The sequence below is a fragment of the Rhinatrema bivittatum genome, chromosome 5, assembly GCF_901001135.1.
Source record: "Rhinatrema bivittatum chromosome 5, aRhiBiv1.1, whole genome shotgun sequence".
In the NCBI taxonomy this organism is placed as follows: domain Eukaryota; kingdom Metazoa; phylum Chordata; class Amphibia; order Gymnophiona; family Rhinatrematidae; genus Rhinatrema; species Rhinatrema bivittatum.
The window spans coordinates 368,539,654-368,558,760 of NC_042619.1; the positions used below are offsets into that span (position 1 = coordinate 368,539,654).

The following is a 19,107-nucleotide window of genomic DNA, read 5'->3' on the forward strand; positions in this document are numbered from 1 at the left end:
TGGATGTCCGTAAGAGAAGCAAGACATGGGAGTATCTCATCTCATGAGAGAACTATGGACCAGAAGAGAACTCATGGGAACCACTGGCCACAGACAAGGGACATGGTACGTCAATTCCACCTGGAACACCCATGAAAACCCAAAACCACCTGGAAGAGGTCTTGGAGGGGGCCCTTTGAGGGGGGTACTGTTGCGACTGTTGGTCACAGACGGCTGTGGACCGCTCTGCCTTACCTCTTTTTCTTCCCTTTTCCTCCTCCTTGGGCAAGATTGCTGCCCTCGGTGCTGAGTGCCGAAACCCTCGGCATCTCCAACTCAGCATGGGCTTCCCAGTTCGCCTTGCTCCTTCCCGTGGCTTCCTAGGGCGCATGCGCGCACTTGCCTAGGCTCAAATACACGTCATGGCGGGAACTTCGGGGGCAACCCACCGCATGACGTTTACCTCCGGGTATTTAAAGCCTCCACTAGTGCTACCATCATTGAGTTAGCAAGGACTTCGGTTTTTAGCTACTCTGACCGCTCTAAGCTCATGCTTAGATGCCTCGCTACCCTCCGGAATCTCGCATTGACAGCTGCCTCGACCACCGGCTGCAGGAGCGCTCACAGGAGTCTAGAGCGTCCAAAATTCCACGTCAGAGCTCGTCCCGAAGGCACCGCTTATCTTCACCCAGGCTGAACGTGGCTCCAGGCAAAACTGAAGATGAGTCCATGCAAATGGGCCGGAGCAGACTTTCTCCCAAGGAATGATGCCGCTGCAGCAATCTGGGCTCTGCCTATACTGCAGCCAACCCGGACATGCCATAGCCACATGCCCTGTCTGTCCGGGAAACCCCCAGGCCTAGGTTCAGCGGGAGGACTGCTCCTAGGCCTCACTTCGCCTTCTCCTCCATTGACTTTACCCATCTCGATCAAGCTAGACAACAGGAGTTCCATACCCTGGCCTTAGTGGACTCTGGGGCTGGTGGGAACTTTATTCTTAAACAATTGACTGAGCACCTCCGGATTCCCACCATCCGCTCCCCAGTGCCTTTACTTCTCTCGTCCATCCACGGAGAACCACTACCTGGTGAGGTCACTCACACCACAGCTCCTATCCTGCTTTGCACAGGATGGGATCACTGAACGTGGAGTCCATTTCCTTCCACATTCTGGACAAAGCCATACATCCAGTAGTTCTGGGACTGCCGTGGTTATAACAGCATACCTCGCAGTTTGACTGGGCCACTTTACAGCTTTCCTGCTGGGACTCCTCCTGCCACGCCAACTGTCTGGAGTCCGTCTCGCCTCTGCCTTGCCTGACCACTTTGTTTTCTCCTCCCAGCCTTCCTCCGCAATACTCATCATATGCAGATGTGTTCTCTAAGAAGGCTGGGGACACTTTGCCCCCGCATTGTTCATATGATTGCGCAATCAACTTGTTGCCTAATATGGAGCCTCCTCAGGGTAGGATCTACCCATTGTTGCTCTCAGAGACTCAGGCCATGTCGGAGTACGTCCGTGAGAACCTGGCTAAAGGCTTCATTCGATCCTCTAAGTCTCCTGCTGGTGCGGGTTTTTTCTTTGTAGGGAAAAAAGATGGCTCACTCATTCCCTGCATCGACTACCGGGGCCTGAACGAGATCACCCTAAAAGACTGCTACCCATTGCCTTTAAAACAAGAGCTCTTTGACAGGCTTCAGGGAGTGAAGATCTTCTCCAAATTAGACATCAGGGGAGCCTATAATTTGGTTCGTATCCGCAAAGGCGATGAATGGAAGACCGCGTTTAATACCCGAGATGTTCACTTTGAATATCTTGTATGCCATTTGGCCTTTGCAATGCCCCTGCTGTCTTCCAGAATTTGATGAACGAGGTCTTCAGGGATACGTTATACCAATGCGTGGTGGTGTACCTTGACGACATCTTGGTGTTCTCCAAGGATCTACAGAGCCATCGCCACGATGTCTCTCACGTCCTCCAGCATCTACGGGAAAATCAACTCTATGCCAAACTTGAAAAGTGTTCTTTTGAGCAGGAGTCTGTCCCTTTCCAGACAAGGGTTCAGAATGGACCCCTAGAAGCTGAAAAGTATCCGCGGTTGGCCTCAGCCTACGGGCCTCAAGGCCTTACAGAGATTCCTTGGCTTTGCCAATTACTATCGGTCTTTTATTCACCGTTATTCCACACTGACCGCACCACTTACGGCCATGACTCGCAAAGCGGCCAATCCTTCTCAGTGGTCGCCCGAAGCCATGATCACCTTCCAGGATCTCAAGACCACCTTTCTCCAGGAGCTGTGTCTCCGCCATCCAGATCCCAGATGGCCATTCATCATCGAGGTCGACACCTCCAACGTGGGAGTAGGGCGGTTCTAAGTCTATACTCGACCACCCATACCTTACATCTGTGCTCCTTTTTTTCCCGAGGCTTCTCCCAAGCAGAACGGAACTAAGTGATCGGGGACAAGGAGTTGCTAGCTATTAAGTTAGCCTTTGAGGAATGGCGTCCCTAGCTTGAGGGAGCCCAACACCAGATCACAGTGTATACCGACCATAAAAATCTCGAGTATTTACACCATGCTCAGCGCCTAAACCATCGCCAGGCCCGTTGGGCCCTCTTTGCCCAGTTCAATTTCTTGCTGCGCTAGAGACCAGCCAACAAAAACTGCCGTGCCGATGCTCTCTCCTGATCCTTCGTTCCAGAGGATGTTCCTGACAATTCATGGCACATGGAGAGAAGGACCCGCCAAGGTCCTTCTCTCCACCACTTTCCTGGTACCACCTGGGAAGACGGTAGTCCCTCGTCAGTTCTGCCAGAGGGTTCTCCGTTGGGCTCATAACTCCCTGACTACAGGTCATCCAGGGCAGTCTAGAATGCTATCCACACTCCAGTGGTTTTCCTGGTGGCCTACCTTGAACAAAGACACCCAGGCCTATGTTGAGCCTTGTCCCACCTGTGCCCACCATAAGCCTCCAGTGGGATGCCCGTGGGGACTCTTGCAACCGCTGCCTGTTCCGAGTGAGACATGGACCCATATCGCAATGGGTTTCATTGTGGATCTTCCTTCCTAAGAACATAAGAACATAAGAAAATGCCATACTGGGTCAGAGCTAGGGTCCATCAAGCCCAGCATCCTGTTTCCAACAGTGGCCAATCCAGGCCATAAGAACCTGGCAAGTACCCAAAAACTAAGTCTATTCCATGTAACCATTGCTAATGGCAGTGGCTATTCTCTAAGTGAACTTAATAGCAGGTAATGGACTTCTCCTCCAAGAACTTATCCAATCCTTTTTTAAACACAGCTATACTAACTGCACGAACCACATTCTCTGGCAACAAATTCCAGAGTTTAATTGTGCGTTGAGTAAAAAAGAACTTTCTCCGATTAGTTTTAAATGTGCCCCATGCTAACTTCATGGAGTGCCCCGGTAGCAACACCACCATTTGGTTCACCTTCGACCGTTTTTCAAAGATGGCCCACTTCGTGGCTCTACCTGGACTCCCTTCAGCACTGCAGCTTGCGAAATTGTTTATCCGCCATGTGTTCCGGCTCCATGGCCTTCCCAAACATATCCTCTCAGACCGTGGAATCCGATTTACTGCTTGGTTTTGGAGATCTCTCTGCAAAAAAGTTTAACATTTCCTTGGATTTCACTTTGACTTATCACCCCCAAGCCAATGGACAAACAGAGAGAACCAATATGAATCTGAAACAATTCCTGCGGACCTAAGCTAATCTACAGCAGAATGATTGGGCTGACCTCCTTCCCTGGGCAGAGTTTGCCCTAAATTCACATCAGTCCACCGGCTCTTCTCCGTTCCAAGTGATCTATGGAGGTCAGCCTCTGCCACTGCTTCCACTCCCACTATCTGTTCCTTCACCAGCAGCCCAGTCGACCACCCAGGAATTGTATCAACTGTAGAATACCATGAAGCAACTGCTACAGGAGGCAGCCCAAAGGTCAAAAAATTCTTTGATGCACATCATCATGAAGCTCCCAAGTTTAAACCGGGCGACAAAGTGTGGCTCAGCACCCGGTTTATCCGACTCAAGCTACCATCGGCTCGCTTTGTTCCCAGGTCCATTGACCCTTTTCCGGTGCTCTGCCGGTTAGGTCCAGTCACCTAAACTCCAGTTGCCTTCCTCTCTCAAAATCCACAATGCCTTCCACATTTCATTCCTGAAACCCTTGGTTTTGTCTGATTTCTCTAAAAAAACAAAACCCCATAGGATCCTCAACCACTGTCATCGGAGGCGGACATGACATATCAAGTTCAAGACATCCTTTATGTGAGGAAACGTGGAAAAAAGTGGGAGTATCTCCTGTCTTGGGAGGGTTTTGGGCCAGAAGAGAACAGTTGGGAGCCTGCCACCAATATCCTCGATAAGGATCTCATCAAGCAGTTCCATGCCACACATCCTCAAAAACCCAAACCCCTGGGGGGGGGGGGTGTGTCCTAGGAAGGGGTGTACTGTTATGACCGCCAGCCGTGGCCGTCAGTGCCGACTCAACTCACATCATGTGCTGCCCTGCTCTCCTCTCCGGGCAAACTCGCAGCGGTGGCTAGCTGCTGCCACCGCATGCTGTCTGCCTTCCAAGACTTCTCATGGCGGCTGGGATGCCACCGACCTCCACACCTCCTCTGGGCCTTCCTAACGTCTGTAATATCTGTAGAACCTTATAGCCTCAAGAAATAGAGAATTCTCAAGCCATTGAATCTCAAAGTCCATCATATAGATATTTGCAATACTGGGGGCCATGGAGGCCCCCATTGCTGTCCCGGATATCTGCTGGTAATAGACATTTTGGAAAATGACATTACATTGATGACATCTTCATAATTTGGGACAGCACTTTGGCTGATTTGAACTCATTTCACCGTTGAATCAACACTTGTGATAAAAATATCCAATTTACATTACATGTACAATTTGAAAGCATATCTTTTTTGGATTTATACATTACTAAAACTTCAGAGGGTCATCTTACAACAAGTGTTTTCAAGAAATCCACTGATCGTAATACTTATTTACATTTTTAAAATTCACATCCGTTACCATTAAAAAACAGCCTTCCCATCTCACAATTTTTAGATATAGAAGAAATTGCTCTGATAAAGATGTCTTTAAACAACAGTCACAAGAACTGATACTTCAATTCAAAGCCCGAGAATATCCCAGTAGAAGTATAAAAAATGGATATAAAAGAGTGCTGTATAGTGCCAGGGAAAATTTAATGCAACCTAAAGGAAAAAGTGTGGAAATTGAAAATAGTCTAGCAACTTGTATTACCCGTTACTCTCCATTGAGTAGACAAATCATCAGAAGTATTCGTTCTCATTGGCCAATTATTCAAACCATAGAAGGTTTTAGAGACATGGACTTTAGAATGGCTTTTTCCCATTCTCAAAATCTGAAAGAAATCTTATGTCCGGCACTGTTATTGGAAGATCATTCTCAGCAGACAGCTATTGATGGGGTTAAACCCTTTGGCCATTACAGATGTAGACATTGTTCAATTTGTCCTCAAACATTGCAAATTAAAGAATGTGTTAATTCAGTTACTAAACAAAAATATACATTAAGGAATATTACCACGTGTTTTCACCCAAGTAGTATACATTATTGTTTGTCCATGTTCCCATTATTATGTGGGCCAAACTACACGGACATTTCGTCAATGTATATGTGAGCACAGGAGCTGTATTAAGAACAACAGAGAGAATGCACCATAGGTTGCTCACTGTGTCAAATTTAATCATAAGTTTGATTCGTGATTGATATGGTTAAGCCACACATTAGAGGAGGAGATCGGGCACATAATTTATACACCTGAACAACAGTGGATTTTCAGAATGCAAAGTGAAGAACCTGTGGGTTTAAACAGTTCAATAGATTGGTCAAGTTTACAGTGAATACGGTGCTGATTAAGGTTTGAATATAGTCTCATATTTAACATTTCGATTAAACAGCTGTGAATACATTGATGTTATGATATCACCTGTGAGAAGCCAATAAAAATAGAAATTTAAGATGCACTGCTTGCCATTGTGATTTAAAGTCTGATGAGGTAAAAGATATGCCGTGATAGCAATCGTAAGTAAAAAACCTTTTAATCTGTAGAAGAATATCAGACTATCATAATTGCCTGACACTAATACAATATGGGGCGGATTTTCAGAGCCCTGCTCGCGTAAATCCGCCCAAAACCGGGCGGATTTACGCGAGCAGGGCCCTGCGCGCCGGGAAGCCTATTTTACATAGGCCTCCCGGCGCGCGCAGAGCCCCGGGACTCGCGTAAGTCCCGGGGTTCTCGGAGGGGGGCGTGTCGGGGGCGTGTCGGGGGGCGGGCCCCGGTCGTCGCGGCGTTCCGGGGGCGTGTCGGCAGCGTTTTGGGGGCGGGTACGGGGGCGTGGCTACGGCCCGGGGGCGTGGCCGCGCCCTCCGTACCCGCCCCCAGGTCGCGGCCCGGCGCGCAGCAGGCCCGCTGGCGCGCGGGGATTTACGTCTCCCTCCGGGAGGCGTAAATCCCCCGACAAAGGTAAGGGGGGGGTGTAGACAGGGCCGGGTGGGTGGGTTAGGTAGGGGAAGGGAGGGTAAGGTGAGGGGAGGGCAAAGGAAAGTTCCCTCCGAGGCCGCTCCGATTTCGGAGCGGCCTCGGAGGGAACGGGGGGAGGCAGTGCGGCTCGGCGCGCGCAGGCTATACAAAATTGATAGCCTTGCGCGCGCCGATCCAGGATTTTAGTGGATACGCGCGACTACGCGCGTATCTACTAAAATCCAGCGTACTTTTGTTTGCGCCTGGAGCGCAAACAAAAGTAGGCTGTTCGCGCTCGTCTGAAAATCTACCCCTATGTTTTTGTTACTAAAAGTTTTTTTTAGACACATTACTGCCCTGACGCAGCTTACTGCAAAACGTTGCCAACGTCAGCGTTTCTGGTGTCCTGGCGTGCACAGGCAATCCTCAGTGTTAAAATTGAAAAGAAGAAAAACATTTCACTGAGATAAGCATTCCTGATGCCGTTCAGGCAATTGTTTCAATGCCAATGAAATTGTTATACATGAATGCTAAACGGAATTTTGGCAACCTGATGAGGTGCCAGTAACAATTGTTAACCGGGCATATTATCTTTACTATGTAATTGAATGTAAGACACATAGCGGTACCGATTGACGTGAAAATTGTGAACTAAACAAGGTTTCATTGAAAGCTATCTATATCGGCACTGGTGATTCTGAACTATTGATTCATCTAAAAATTTGTTTTCAGATGTGTTCTTACAGTTTTTTAAGAAACAACAATAAAACATTAAAAATAAGTTTTCAATAAAATATAAAAGAGGTTGTTTGACCTACAATTGTACAACTGGTTCATAATCTGATTATCCAATTCAGAGAAATATCAGTACTGAGGTCTTTCCTCTTCCATTACATTTATGTAGTTTAAAATATTACTATTAATACCAGCCATTTTGCATCGATCTATCATGGGGGTCCAGGATAGTCATGGTCCTTGCACACCTGAGGCGCTGCTAAACCCCGAAATGGACACGTCATGAAACAAAGGGACACGATCGAAATGAATGGCAGTGGCTGTCGATGGCTGGCAGGCATTGAGCACACTGCTGTCCTGGGGGATCAATAACGAAAATAAACTTACCCCAAAACATTGAAAAACCTATCTTTTGTCAATTTTGTTTTATTAGTTATAAATGTGCTTTGTAAACTGCTCCGTATGTAACTAAATAAATAATATCTCGGATACTAATGGGAGAACTGGGGACCCCGCATCGACAATGTGAGGAAAATATGAAAAACAAATCGCAAAAAGGTACTTTAAAAGTAAGAAAAATTGAGGCTCATCCAACTGCGAGATGCAAGGCTCTGTGGAAAGACGAGACTGAAGGGAACCTACATGGACACATGGTATATTGCATTTGTTAGTATGCTCACTGAAGCACAGTCAAAGTTCTAGAAACTTTGATACAAGTTTTCCATGGCAGGCTCCATAGGATGACGTCACCCATATGTGAGGACTGCCATCCTGTGTGTCCTCGGAGACAAAATGCACACAAACCCGCTCAAAAAAACGCAGCTGGTTTTAGCATGAGTCTATGCTATTGCCATGCAAAAGAGGCAATTAACTATTCATGAGCAATGCAGAGAGTGCACTGGTGTTGATACGCATTTTTTTTAAGTGGGGTTTCTTAGTGCTTAGAACAGGGCAGGAGTTAAGCACCTGTCTGAAGGTTGAAATCTTAAGTAGCAGAAGCTAGAAGAGAGGTCTGAGAGGGAACAGGACATGTCAGAAATAATGAATGTTTATAACCCTGTCCAAACCTCTGTTGCATTTCTCCCGCTCACCAGCGTCCACCATTATAGCTCACATGCTCTCAGTGATGGATCATGAAGGGGTTACTCTATGTTCTACCCACTTTAGTCCCACTCCCGGACCACTAACTCACTGCTGTCTTATGAAAGGGGAAGGCTTTCAAATGAGAATCACACAGGTCACCAAATTAATGCATAGGGCCTTCAGTGCATTGTTGTAGCGCACATATCTGCTTGGATATTTGTTTTGCGTGGATTTTCTGCATGTACCTCATTTGCATGCTGTTCCCTTATTACATCCCGCAGAGGCACCTGTTTTTGCCATGCATGCTAAAAAAATGTTGAAAAATAGTGCCAATATCACTGTTGGTCTTATTACATCAGCCTCATTGTTTGTATAGGAAATGTTGGAAGTTGGGAAAAATAAGTGTTTTTAAAATCTGGTGGGGAAGGGAGATGATTTTTGATAACAGCCAAAGAGGAGAATCAGGGAAACTTTCTTATATTTTTTCCCAAGTCAAAAAAGTTTTAATAGAGTCAAAACTGCTCTTACTGATAGTAAAAGGCATATCCATTTGTTGCAGTGTTCAGGCCGTAATGTAGAGATTACTTACTTGATATCTCCTTTTCCTGTAGTTATGCAGATGGACTCAAAACAAGTGGGTATAGTGTGCTCGTGCTAGCAGTTGGAAACGGATCTAACGTCAGCATGGGTTACATATACCCCCCGCAAGGAAGTGCAGCAATTCAGTAATTTCCGTCTCCAAAGCAGTTTGGAGCTACCTCCACGCTCACTGAGTGTGTTTCCAAATTCTAACGACTAATCATAGAAGAAGCCTATCTGAAGACGAGCCCCACACTCCTGCGGTGATACCATTCGGTCCTCCCCCAGTTGAGTTTCCCGAGCTGATTTCCGTGATCCCTCGGAGGTAAGAGCCTCGGTCCGGTGGCCAACTCGCGGCAGGGACCTAGCCCCCGAGTGAGAAGGGCTCGGGCGCGGCATAGAGGCAGCCTCGGTCCCGGTAAGGACTTGGCCCCCGAGCGAGACGAGTTCGGGCACGGCCTAGAGGCAGCGGGTGCACTTCCTCGAGCACGGCGGTGACGGTACTCACCCTCTCCCCCGCAGCCGGAGACCTGCCCGGGTTGCAGCCGGGAAGCGCCGAAGTCAAGGTAAGGCGTACATCTTTACTGTGGTCTCCGAGGAAGTGAGGATTAGCGGGGTCTGCTGACGTGGCAGCCCGCCAAGTAGGTCGCCATTTTGCCTGCCTGCCCGCCTTCACCACCTGTGCGCACGTTGCTAAGCGCACATTGATTGGCGCCCGTTGCTAAGTGCACATTGATAGGATTGATAGGCGCACGGGGATAGGTGTACGTTCCTAAGCGCACGCTGATAGGCGCACGCGGATAGGCGTATGTTTGCTAAGCGCAGGCCGATAGGCGCCCGTTCATAGGCGCCCGTTCATAGGTGCCATTCACAGGCGCACGTTCATAGCATACGCGCACGTCCATAGAAGCCTGTTGATAGGCGCACGTTCATAAGACGCCCGTTCCTAGGCGCATGTCCATAGACGCCTGTTGATAGGCACACGGTCATAGGCACCCGTTTGTAAGACGCCCGTTCTTAGGCGCATGTCCATAGATGCCTGTTGATAGGCACACGTTCATAGACACCCGTTTGTAAGACGCCCGTTCTTAGGCGCATCTGCTACATGCTAGGAAATTATTTTTGTTCTAAGGGCTTGGAGGAGGCATATAATAGTATGTAGTTATTTTGATGAAACGGTCTTTATTGGCTGGTGAAAGCAGAGTTGCTTACCTGTAACAGGGGTCCTCCTAAGACAGCAGGATGTTAGTCCTCACAGATGGGTGACATCATCAGATGGAGCCCGGCACGGAAAACTTTTGTCAAAGTTTCCAGATAATTTGAATGGCACATTGAGCATGCCCAGCATGCCACTATCTGTGCGGCCACGTAGGGTCCCTCTTCAGTCTTGTATCTTAGCGAAAAGATGAGCGAAAAATAAAAAAACAAACCGACAGCGAACCCAACTCCATGGGGTGGTAGGCAAGTTTCCTGAGGACTAACATCCTGCTGTCCTAGTAGAATACCTGTTACACGTAAGCAACTCTGCTTTTTTCTGGGACTAGCAGGATGATATTCCTCACAAATGGGTGAATAACAAGCTGCACGCTGCTCCTAGCAATAACAGGACCAACAGTACTAAACCACATGAACGGGCACAACAACAGAAGTGCTGTGGAATGCAACGGGAGACAGCAAGAACCAGATATTGGGCCCCAGGGAGGGAGAGTTGGGTTCTTATGCCTGGAACAGATTACAAAGGACAGACTAGGCAAATGTACCATCTTGTCGACCATCCCTGTCCAAACAGTAATGGGCGGCGAACATGTGCAAGGAGCTGCACATCACAGCCATGCAGATTTCAGCGATGGGGACCGCATGAAAGTGCACCACTGACGCTGCCATGGCTCTGAGTGCGCCTTGACGTGGCCTCCAAGCGGAAGGCCTGCCTGCTCATAGCAGAAGGATATATAGTCTACCAACCAGTTAGACAGGGTCTGCTTGCCCACCGTGTGGGAAATATAAGCTTTGCCAGCAAGCCATTTCATCAGGGTTTAAACATTAGCTTCCCTTCTCCCTGAAATTTGCCTGAATAAAAGCATCACTTGTGCTTAAGTCTCTGCCTGGGAAAGGATACCTGACTATCATGTATTTCTCTGGCTTGTGCTTGGCCCTGAATTCCTGGGGGAGGGGCTGGGTGTTCCCTAGTCAGAGGCAGGACAAAGTCAGGAGGTATAGAATTCAGCAGCCAATGAAATGATCCATGCACACCCCCTGAGTCAAGCCAATAGTGTAGAGACTCGTCCGTTGCTATGGGGAAAGTAGCCAATCATGTAATGACACATCATCTGCCTTTGTATGAATGTACAATAAAAAGAAGAGCCTCGTGAGGGCTCACCCCTTCTCTTCCTGCCTGCCATGAAAGCTGCCTGAAGTGTGTTCTATGCCTCCATATTCAACATCTGGTGATCCCGCGACGTGATGATAAACTCTCTGCTCATTCGGCTGGACATAGCCTAAGTGCGCACTGTTCAACAGATTTGCAAATCGTAAGTATATTTAAAGTACTTTTTAGTATATTTAAGTATTTTTTAGCAAGTTTGTTCCCCACATTCGTGAGCATGGGAAGTGATTTGACTGTACAGCAAAGGCTAGATGCTAGGGAGCTGCAGCAAATCATCAAGAATTATTATTTCATCACCAGAAGAAAAGAAATAGAGCCTGGGGGACTTAGAAAAATTAATAAGTGAAATAGCTTGCCGTTGCCCTTGGTATTCACAGGCTGGAACTCTGAATATTCAGGACTGGATTTTAATAGGTAATAATCTTCATATGGCTCCCAGAGCTCCCATAAAGCAGTTATTAATCTGGCAAAAATGTACAGAGGCCATAGAACACATAGGAGAAAAAAGTTTCAAGGCAGCATTTCCAAACCATGTGCTTTTAGAAGCAGGCAAACTCAATCAGAATACCCTTCCCCCATCTTATGCTCAGTCTCCCTCAGAGACAGCAAATTCTTTGTATCAGCTCTCCATACCCACACCCAAGCCCATTCACACCTTCCCCACTTCTTTAGAAAAGCAGTCCTTGAGAACAATTGAACCACAACCTGGCCTGGGTGGGGCGATTAGCATTGAATTTCAGCAGAAACAGCAAAAAGAAAGCCTTACAGAAAAAGAATTGTTGGAAGGACTTCAAGCCTTCCCCATCACAGAAAAGAACCATGAACAAAGGGGGACAGAAAATGAAATAGAACATCTGGGGACACACACTCACATGGCTCCTGTGGCTTCCTCTGCGTCCACCTCAGAGAAAAGGCCCCAGGAAACTGAAAACACTGAGGTCAGAAAAACTAGCCTCACTCCATCTTGCCTGCAAGCCCTTCCCCCACCAACCACCAACTCCCTGTACCCCCATTTGCCATTGCCTGAGACAGTCATTGATTCTGCATCATCAATTTGTCCAGGTAAATTACCATCTCAAACCACTGCTCCCGGTAACAATTTATGTGCCGCGGTCAGCATGGGATTTCACCTAGAACATGGAAATCTCACAAGGGAGGAATTATTGAAAGGGATTCAAGCCTTTCCCATTACAGAAAGAAACAAATAACTAGGTGTGGCAGCAATAGAGTTGAGTGCCATGAGCAATGGCTATGCCCCCAGGTCTTCAAAGAAATCAGCATATAAGAACTTGGGCCAAGCAGCTGCACTCCTGCGTTACAAGCAAAGAAAATATCAATATGAAAAAAAGGATTTAATTAGACTCCTGCGTTACAAGCAAAGAAAATATCACTATGAAAAAATTGATTTAATTATACACTTCAATGACCTATTGCAGACCAGATTAAACAAAGGAATTGAACAAACAGTACAGATTTGGAAAAAATGGTTTCTCTTAGTCTTTGAAAGGAGTAGTTTCTCTTTGAATTCAGTTACAAAAAATCTGCATACTTTGAGAGTATTTTCCCCCACAAAGTGAATGCAGAACCTTATGTTAAAACTGTACTGAAATTTGAATAATATTCTGTGTAAATTACATGTGAAATGTTCACTTTTTGCAAAGTTTATTTGGCTCACATTTAAAATGACTCCATTTCTCTGAGATTTAAGTTTATAAGCAATTGCTTGAATTGCCAGTACACAGAACTTCTATTTCTATTGTAATTTTCCCTACAGGAGAAAGATAGTATCTGTCTGCAAGAAATCAGCAAGTCCTTGCCAGCCATTGTCTGTGGTTGATGTTATCTATTGTTAAACAATGCTATCTTTCAGTTCCTATTGACTGAAGGATTAACTCCTTGGGTGCAGTTCTTTTCTTTTGAGAAACACTGCTCCTCCCCCCCTTTACTGTCTTTCTGTTAACTCTTGCTTGGCACTCATGGGGGAGGGAGGGAGAACTTTTGAAAAGAAAAAAAAAAAAACTGGACTTAGTCCTGCAGTTTCTCTCTCTAGTTTCTATATGTTATAACTCAGACAGATCTGCTGATCCAAATCTTTTCCCTCAACCTTCAATGCATTCCTGCACTAGCCCTTCCTCTCAATCTGTCTTTAATCTTTTAATACTTTCAAACTTTAGCGTGCAGCAGACAGAGCTGAGCAAACAGCGTGTTTAATTTCCTATTCTAATAATTATATGAAGAAATTCTATTCTGATATTCCACATTGAAAGTAAGCTCAGAGTATTATTGATTGCAACCTGGAACAATAGTTGCAATCTATCAAGTAATGATGGGGTCTCCACTAGGAGGCGCTATGCTATTCTACAAGTTATATTATATTATTGTTTTAATAATTCTGTTGTAAAATAGTTTTTATTTTTCAGGCCTACAGACCTTCTGTATTAAAGAAACTTCAGTTTTATTTTCTTTTTCACAAAATTTATACAGAATTCTGAACCTTAAAATTTTTACTGATAGAGGTTGCTACATCTAAAGCAATCCCTCACAAGCCTTTTCTTGCAAATCCAAATTGATTTTATTAAATTGAATAATAGAATTGATTTCTTCAAGGTTAAAAAAGTAAGAATTTCACTTTAATCCTTACCTTAGTAATTTTTTGCTGTATGCCAGTTTTTAATATTTTCCAGATTTACAGCCTTCCTGCCATGAAGAGATGTGAAGGTGAACACTTTGCAGTTTATTTTAACATTTTTCTAACACCTTTTGACTTTTGATCCTTGATCTAATTTTGTTTTTGATAACTTTTTGATAAGATTTTTAGCTTAAATTATGTGTTATCTGTTGCCTGTCTTGATGTCAAGAAGACTATGAATGAATATTTGCAGGATGGATGAATATGTGTCAGTTTTGTGTAAATGAATATTTGCAGGATGAATGAATATGAATATATGTCAGTCTTGTGTAACATATGTTTAATGTAATGTCTAATATACTTGTCATTATGGGACTAGGGTTAGTCACCCACAGCCATCAGTTTTGTATAGAATATTTAATGTCTGGTACGGTCCCGTTCCCTTAAAATGGGGAACGAGGATATGCTTTTCTGCTTACTCCCACAGGTCCACTTTGGGTGGGTTCCAAGCCGTTATATCAAGCCGTGGAAAGATGGAAAGGTGTCCAGGTCTACAGGACCCGATCCCAAACTTCTCCCTGAGCCTCCACAGCCCTCAGAAGGACAGAGATCGGACTCCTTGCAAAAAGCAGCACCACATGACCTGGGGACAGATCAAGGCCCTATCCAACCAATCTGCACAACTCTTAGAACAGCAAGGCCTTGAGTAAACTCCAGAGAACTTATTAGCCGCTTTTTCTTTCCTGAATGCCAACTCATTAACAATTGTGTTCTGCACCCTCATCTTTTGCCTTATTTCTCCAGCTATGGCGATTTCAGAACAAGGACTCTGACAGGACAACATGTACATCCTCGATGCACAGAACTTTTCACACCTGTTGAATCGAACAGACTGTTGGATTTGCACACACATGCCAACCCAAGCCTGCGGAGAACTACTGATGCATGCTGTACCATTTAACCTTACAGTGTGGACTGATTATCCTTTACAGAGAACATAAGGAATTGCCATGCTGGGTCAGTCCAAGGGTCCATCAAGCCCAGCATCCTGTTCCAACAGAGGCCAAAACCAGGCCACAAGAACCTGGCAATTACCCAAACACTAAGAAGAACCCATGCTACTGATGCAATTAATAGCAGTGGCTATTCCCTAAGTACAATTGATTAATAGCCATTAATGGCAGACCAGGACTCAAAAAACCCTCCAAATTTGCACATACACCAAGTATGTAGAAAGTCACCTAGCCTGCAATAAGGTGGAAATGACTGCTTTGGAATATCCACACCATCTGTTGTCTCTTCTCAGAAGTGAGCTGCCATACCCGAAAATATTGGGCCCTGCTAGAGAAGAGTCGACTGATGTCTGAACCTCAGCGGCTTGTCTATGGCCATGTTGATCAGATTTGGGACCATGGTCACTGAGGCCACTACATTCATGTTGCCTGGATGTTTCTCTATCCACCTTAATCCTTTATCCACCAAATGTCATGAAGGGAAGGACATAAATAAGAATCCTTCGAGTTCATGGCATCGATTCCTTTCCTACTGTGATCTCTTCAGAGGAGTTTTCATTAACTCTCCAGTTAATAATACCATACTACACATTGGTAGCTGTATTCAAGAGACTGCCGCTCTTTGTTGGGACTATGATACAGGGGATGGGAAGGGGATTCAAGTGGGAAATATCCATATTGTAACTGAACCTTTGTATTAATCACTGAACACTTACATAATTATACCACATAGGTATGCAATTGGCAGATTTCAGGATGTGCAGTGGGAGACCCAAGCAAGTACAGAAAGTATAGAGGGGATGAAGGATTTACCCTTTGTAGTTATATAGCCCAAATGATAACCAATGACATGTCCACTAATCTGTTAGGAAACATATGGATGTTATGTGGGTGTAGAGCATATATGCACATTTCCCCAAGATGGAGAGACAGATGCACTTTAGGCTACATCCTCCCCTCATACTATGCAGTCAAAAATTTACCCAAAGCAAGGCTCCGTAACAAAAGGGAGGCGATAAATAATCCCATAGAAAAGTATACAGAAACTCAGATAGCTAGAAGCCTGTTTCCCCCAATGGGGACAGCTATGAATTACAGGGACTTACACATCCTAGCTAACTGGACGACTGCCCTATTTAATCAGACAGTCCATGCATTAAAACTACTCACAACAGAAGTTTCTCAGATTAGAGAAGTAGCCTTACAGAACCGCTATGTCTTAGACACCATTTTAGCATCTAAGGGTGGTGTTTGTGCATTAATTGGATCTCATTGCTGTGTATATATATCAGACTATAAAGCAAACCTCACACATACCATAGAGCAGATAGAAACCATGGTTGCTGATGCACCATTTTCAGGCAGAATACCTACTTCTCCATGGGACTGGCTATGGTCCTGGCTCCCTGATATTTCTGGTCTCAAAAGGGTGATTTCTATTATAATTACTGTAATTATCTTAATTATTTGCCTGTGCTGCTGTATTCAGTGCATACCCAACCTCATATCCATACTGAAACCTTGCTCTCAGCCCAGATATAAAGATGTCTTGTATGCTGCTTAATAGGGAATCTTGAGCCCTGCAGCGTTGGCACACCACGCTGCACCAGCTCTGGGTGATATGGAGATTCAGGAGCTCATCGGCAGCTGGCACACCACGCCGAATCAGCTTTCTTCTCTCCATAATCCCCCTTCCCCTATTTCCAGCCCATACCAAGACATAACAGATTTCAGTAAGGGTCTAAAGCTTTATTGAGCTGCCTAAACAAAAACAGAAAGGGTGAGATGTGGGAAATATAAGCTTTGCCAGCAAGCCATTTCATCAGGGTTTAAACATTAACTTCCCTTCTCCCTGAAATTTGCCTGAATAAAAGCATCACTTGTGCTTAAGTCTCTGCCTGGGAAAGGATACCTGACTATCATGTATTTCTCTGGCTTGTGCTTGGCCCTGAATTCCTGGGGGAGGGGCTGGGTGTTCCCTAGTCAGAGGCAGGACAAAGTCAGGAGGTATAGAATTCAGCAGCCAATGAAATGATCCATGCACACCCCCTGAGCCAAGCCAATAGTGTAGAGACTCGTCCGTTGCTATGGGGAAAGTAGCCAATCATGTAATGACACATCATCTGCCTTTGTATGAATGTACAATAAAAAGAAGAGCCTCGTGAGGGCTCACCCCTTCTCTTCCTGCCTGCCATGAAAGCTGCCTGAAGTGTGTTCTATGCCTCCATATTCAACACCACCGCAACACCCAGTCTGTTTCTGTCAAAGGAGACAAAAAGTTGCGTGGACTGCCTGAGGGATGCAGTATGCTCAAGATAAAAGGCAAGGGCACGCTTGCAGTCCAGGCTGTGCATAGCCCATTCACCCTGGTGGGAATGGGGCCTCAGAAAGAAGGTGAGCAAAACAATAACTGATTGAGATGGAAATCAGTCATCACCTTAGGCAGGAACTTAGGGTGACTGCGTAAACCACCCTGTCGTGTAAGAATTTTGTATCCTCATTCAGCTGACTTGTGAGCAGGAAATTTACATGGGTAACTTTACGCAGATATTCTGTGGCACGTTTCTAGAGAAGTTATCTGGGTAACTTCAGGACAGATATTTTTCTTACATAACTTATCTGGCTCACTTCAGCCACGCAACATTAAATATCAATGCTCACCAGCTAAAATTGACCAGAATGCCTCCATCACCGCTTCTGGACATATTTTATGTGAGTAATGAGTTGCCCAAAAAAATTTAGCAGGAGCAGAGGCGAATTCTAAAATCATGGCTTTTGTCTGGTTTACTCAAAGCCTTTGAATATTCACTTTTTCGTGATTCTCCATTCTGTTGCTGGGTAGGTAACTCAATTTGGGACTCTATGGACTGATATTCTCCCCTCCCATCTCATGCGTGTAACTATTTGCAATAAATACACATTTTGGGGCAGATTTTCAAAGGGTTATGCGCGTAACCCCCGAAAAGCTGCCCCTGCGCGCGCTGAGCTTATCTTGCATAGGCTCAGTGGCGTGCGCAAGCCCTGGGACACGCGTATTTCCCGGGGCTTGCAAAAAGGGGCAGGGCGTGGGCGGTCTGGGGCGGGGCCATTTGCCGCTGTGCCCAGGATCGCAGGCTGGCCATCGGCCAGCGCGTGTAACTTCTTCAACAAAGGTAAGGGGAGTTTCTAGGTAGGGCTGGGGGGCGGGTTAGGTAGGGGAAGGGAGAAGAAGGTGTGGGGGAGCGGAAGGAAAGTTCCCTCCGAGACCGCTCTGATTTCGGAGCGGCCTCGGAGGGAAAGGAGGCAGGCTGCACGGCTTGGCGCGCGCAAGTTGCACAATCGTGCACCCCCTTGCGCACGCCGACCTGGATTTTATAACATGCGCGCGGGTGCGTGTGCATGTTATAAAATCGGGCGTAGACTTGTTCACGACGAGTTGTGCGAACAAATCTATGCCTGCGCGCAGGTTTTAAAATCTGCCCCACAGAATAGCAGCAAGAAAAAGAGACTTACTTTACAGCCTATCAAATTCTCCAGCCTAGATACATCTGTGATGGTGTCTTGGACTTTCAATCTAGCATCTTCAAGCTCTTTCTGAAAATCTTTCAGCTTGCAACAGAGTGTCTAGAAAAAAACAGGATATTCAATTTCATACCCCTCACAGCTACACAGTAGAAGAAAATTCACATGAGTATCAAGTCTTTGGCCCAATAAGATTGATAACTACTTTTAAACAGAGAGAAATTAAGCTACTTGCTAAACAGTGATTGCAAAAAATAGAATTTAAAACGGTGTCTTCAGGATTCACATTAATATGCTCATTTCACTGTACTGAGCTACAAACACAAGTTCTGTGTACTCACCTGATTTTCTAGCTTGCCTTTAGAAAGTTGATCCTGTAATCGGTCATTGTCCTTCATGATAGATTCCTTGTCTCTGCCTGTCCGAGCAAGCTCATCATTAGTTTCATCCAGCTGTCTGCATAGCCTGGCAATATCTTCTTCCTGGATGCTGATAGTTTCTTTTGCATGACTTGACATCAATCACATAGAATGCAGAATACATTTTTATTTAAATAATACATTTTCTGCAAGGTATATTGATCATAATGAATGTATGCATACAGGAATGTAGTAATGAGTACCAAATAATATATAAGACTTTCTAAATTACAAAGTGGACCAAATA

At 45.5% G+C, this 19,107-nt stretch overlaps 1 protein-coding gene across 1 annotated transcript in view; it reads right to left on the minus strand.

Annotated features, from left to right (window-relative positions):
- TSGA10 (testis specific 10) overlaps positions 1-19,107 on the minus strand; it is a 607,624-nt gene that overhangs the window by 200,425 nt on the left and 388,092 nt on the right. The window contains exons 13-14 of the mRNA XM_029604773.1: positions 18,783-18,951; positions 18,433-18,543 (exon numbers count right to left, since the gene is read on the minus strand). Coding sequence (XP_029460633.1) covers positions 18,433-18,543; positions 18,783-18,951 — 280 coding nt within the window. The remainder of the gene's footprint in view (positions 1-18,432; positions 18,544-18,782; positions 18,952-19,107) is intronic.